The following is a 1,956-nucleotide window of genomic DNA, read 5'->3' as shown; positions in this document are numbered from 1 at the left end:
GCCAAGCTGGCTGCGGAGAGCAGGAGCCTGCTGAAGGCGGCCACCAGGCACGTCATCCAGATAGAGAGTGCTGAGGACTGGCCCGCCGAGGAGGCCACCAGCGCTGACCCCCAGACCCAGGGAGCCATGTCCCGGCCCTCGGTGCCCCAGGCCCAGACGTCCTACGGCTTCACCCCGCTGGCTGAGAGCCCCCACACCCGGCGCAAGGAGTCCCTCTTCCACAGTGAGCCTGGGGCCCTGGCCCAGGTGGGCTCCCGGGGCCCAGGGCGCTCGCGGGCAGGCACCAGGGCCGATGGGGGCGAAGGGGGGCCCCGGGAGGCCGGGGGGGCCCTGATGAGCCCCAGCCGCGACTTCAGTGGTGGGGAGAGCGACACAGGATCCTCCGCCGAGTCCTCCCCATTCGGGTCCCCGCTGCTGTCCCGCTCCATGTCGCTGCTCAAAGGCCTCGCCCAGGATGGCCAGGCCAAGGTGAGCCAGCTGAAGCACTCCGTGGGCCGCCATGGCTCTCTGTCAGCTGATGACAGCACACCGGACACCAGCCCTGGAGCCCGTCGCCGCCTGACCCGCCGGGCTGCTCCCGGACCGGGCCCCGAGTCGGGCCAGGCACCTCGAGGGGAACACACGGTCCGGATGGGCCCCAGGGGCAGTGTGCGCCTGCTGGCCGAGTACGAGGCGGCCCAGGCCCGCCTGCGGGTGCGCCTGCTGGCCGCAGAGGGCCTCTATGAGCGTCCCTGCGACGGCCGCAGCATCAACTGCTGCGTGGGCCTGTGCCTGGTGCCAGGCAAGCTGCAGAAGCAGCGTAGCACCATCATCAAGAACAGCCGCCACCCTGTCTTCAACGAGGACTTCTTCTTTGATGGCCTGGGGCCCGCCAGTGTCCGGAAACTGGCCCTCAGGATCAAGGTGGTCAACAAGGGCAGCAGCCTCAAGCGGGACACGCTGCTCGGGGAGAAGGAGCTGCCCCTCACCTCCCTGCTTCCCTTCCTGTGAGGTGCAGAGGGAGAAGCCCTCTCCTCCATGTGGGCCTGACCACAGTGCTTCTGGGGGCCAGGGTAGATAGGGAGGTGGGCCTGGCCCCGATGCCCCTGGGGGTTTCCTGGATCCCAGTGGAGATCCGAATATGATTTTTTCGTGAAATGACCCTTTTGGAGGAGGAGGGTGGGCTGCTTCCCAGCTGAACGTCCCCTCCCCCCCTCCCGGGCAGAGTGACTGAGGTTCTCAGGGTCTGGGAGTCCAGAGGTGGCCGAGGAGGCCCCGGGGCTGAGCTCAGCCTGGCCTCTGCTGCTCCACCTTGCTGCACCCCGCTCTGCCCAGACACCCAGGGAGCAGTGCCGGACGCCCTCCTGAGCCCCGAAGTGAAGGGCAGGGGTGCCCCTCCCTGTGTCTAGAGCCTGCGTTACCTGCAGCCCCCTGCAGCCGGCTCTGCTCCCCCAGGCTCCGCTCAGCCATTGCTTCTGGAGCAGGAAGTAGAGCTGCTCCAGGGAGTGCAGTGGAGTTCTTGCCACGCTCTGCCTGTGACCCCTCGAGGTCCCTTGGGATCGTCCACCTGCCTGCTGGCCACCCGGGGTCAGCCCTCCCCCACACATGTAATGTGGGTGGGCTGTTGTGGGGTGGGGTCTGGACGGTGGGACTGGCCTGACTTGGTTCTTCACCTGGTTCTTCGCTGGCCACTGGTCTCCCTGGGTGGGCTGTGCACCCCTGAAGGACTTCTGTGCGGATTCCCACATTCCGCAAGTCTGTGGCAGGCTGCCTGTGGGCAGTGAGTCGGTAGGACCCCGGTGGAGCCCCCTGCTTGGCTGTCATCCCTTGTGCACCTGGTTCCTCCTGACCCCAGATTTCCAAGTCCACTAGGGAGGTGCGGAGCAGACTCCCCGGGACCCAGAGCCGGTTCTTGCTGCTTGTCCCTGGAGCATCGAGGGCCCAGGCCTTCAGTGGGGGCAGCCAGCAGAGGCCCGT

The 1,956-nt window shown here is 67.5% G+C and overlaps 1 protein-coding gene across 1 annotated transcript; it reads left to right on the top strand.

The window, feature by feature from the left end:
- The first annotated feature begins 126 nt into the window (after positions 1-126).
- On the top strand, positions 127-990 carry C2cd4c (C2 calcium dependent domain containing 4C). Its single transcript, XM_015503775.2, has one exon. The coding sequence runs from the start codon at positions 127-129 to the stop codon at positions 988-990; it is 864 nt and encodes a 287-aa protein (XP_015359261.2).
- Positions 991-1,956: the final 966 nt, after the last annotated feature.

This window comes from Marmota marmota, unplaced genomic scaffold, assembly GCF_001458135.2.
Source record: "Marmota marmota marmota unplaced genomic scaffold, marMar, whole genome shotgun sequence".
NCBI lineage: Eukaryota > Metazoa > Chordata > Mammalia > Rodentia > Sciuridae > Marmota > Marmota marmota.
Note: the sequence above shows the minus strand (reverse complement) of the source record. Positions and strands in the feature narration are given on the sequence as shown.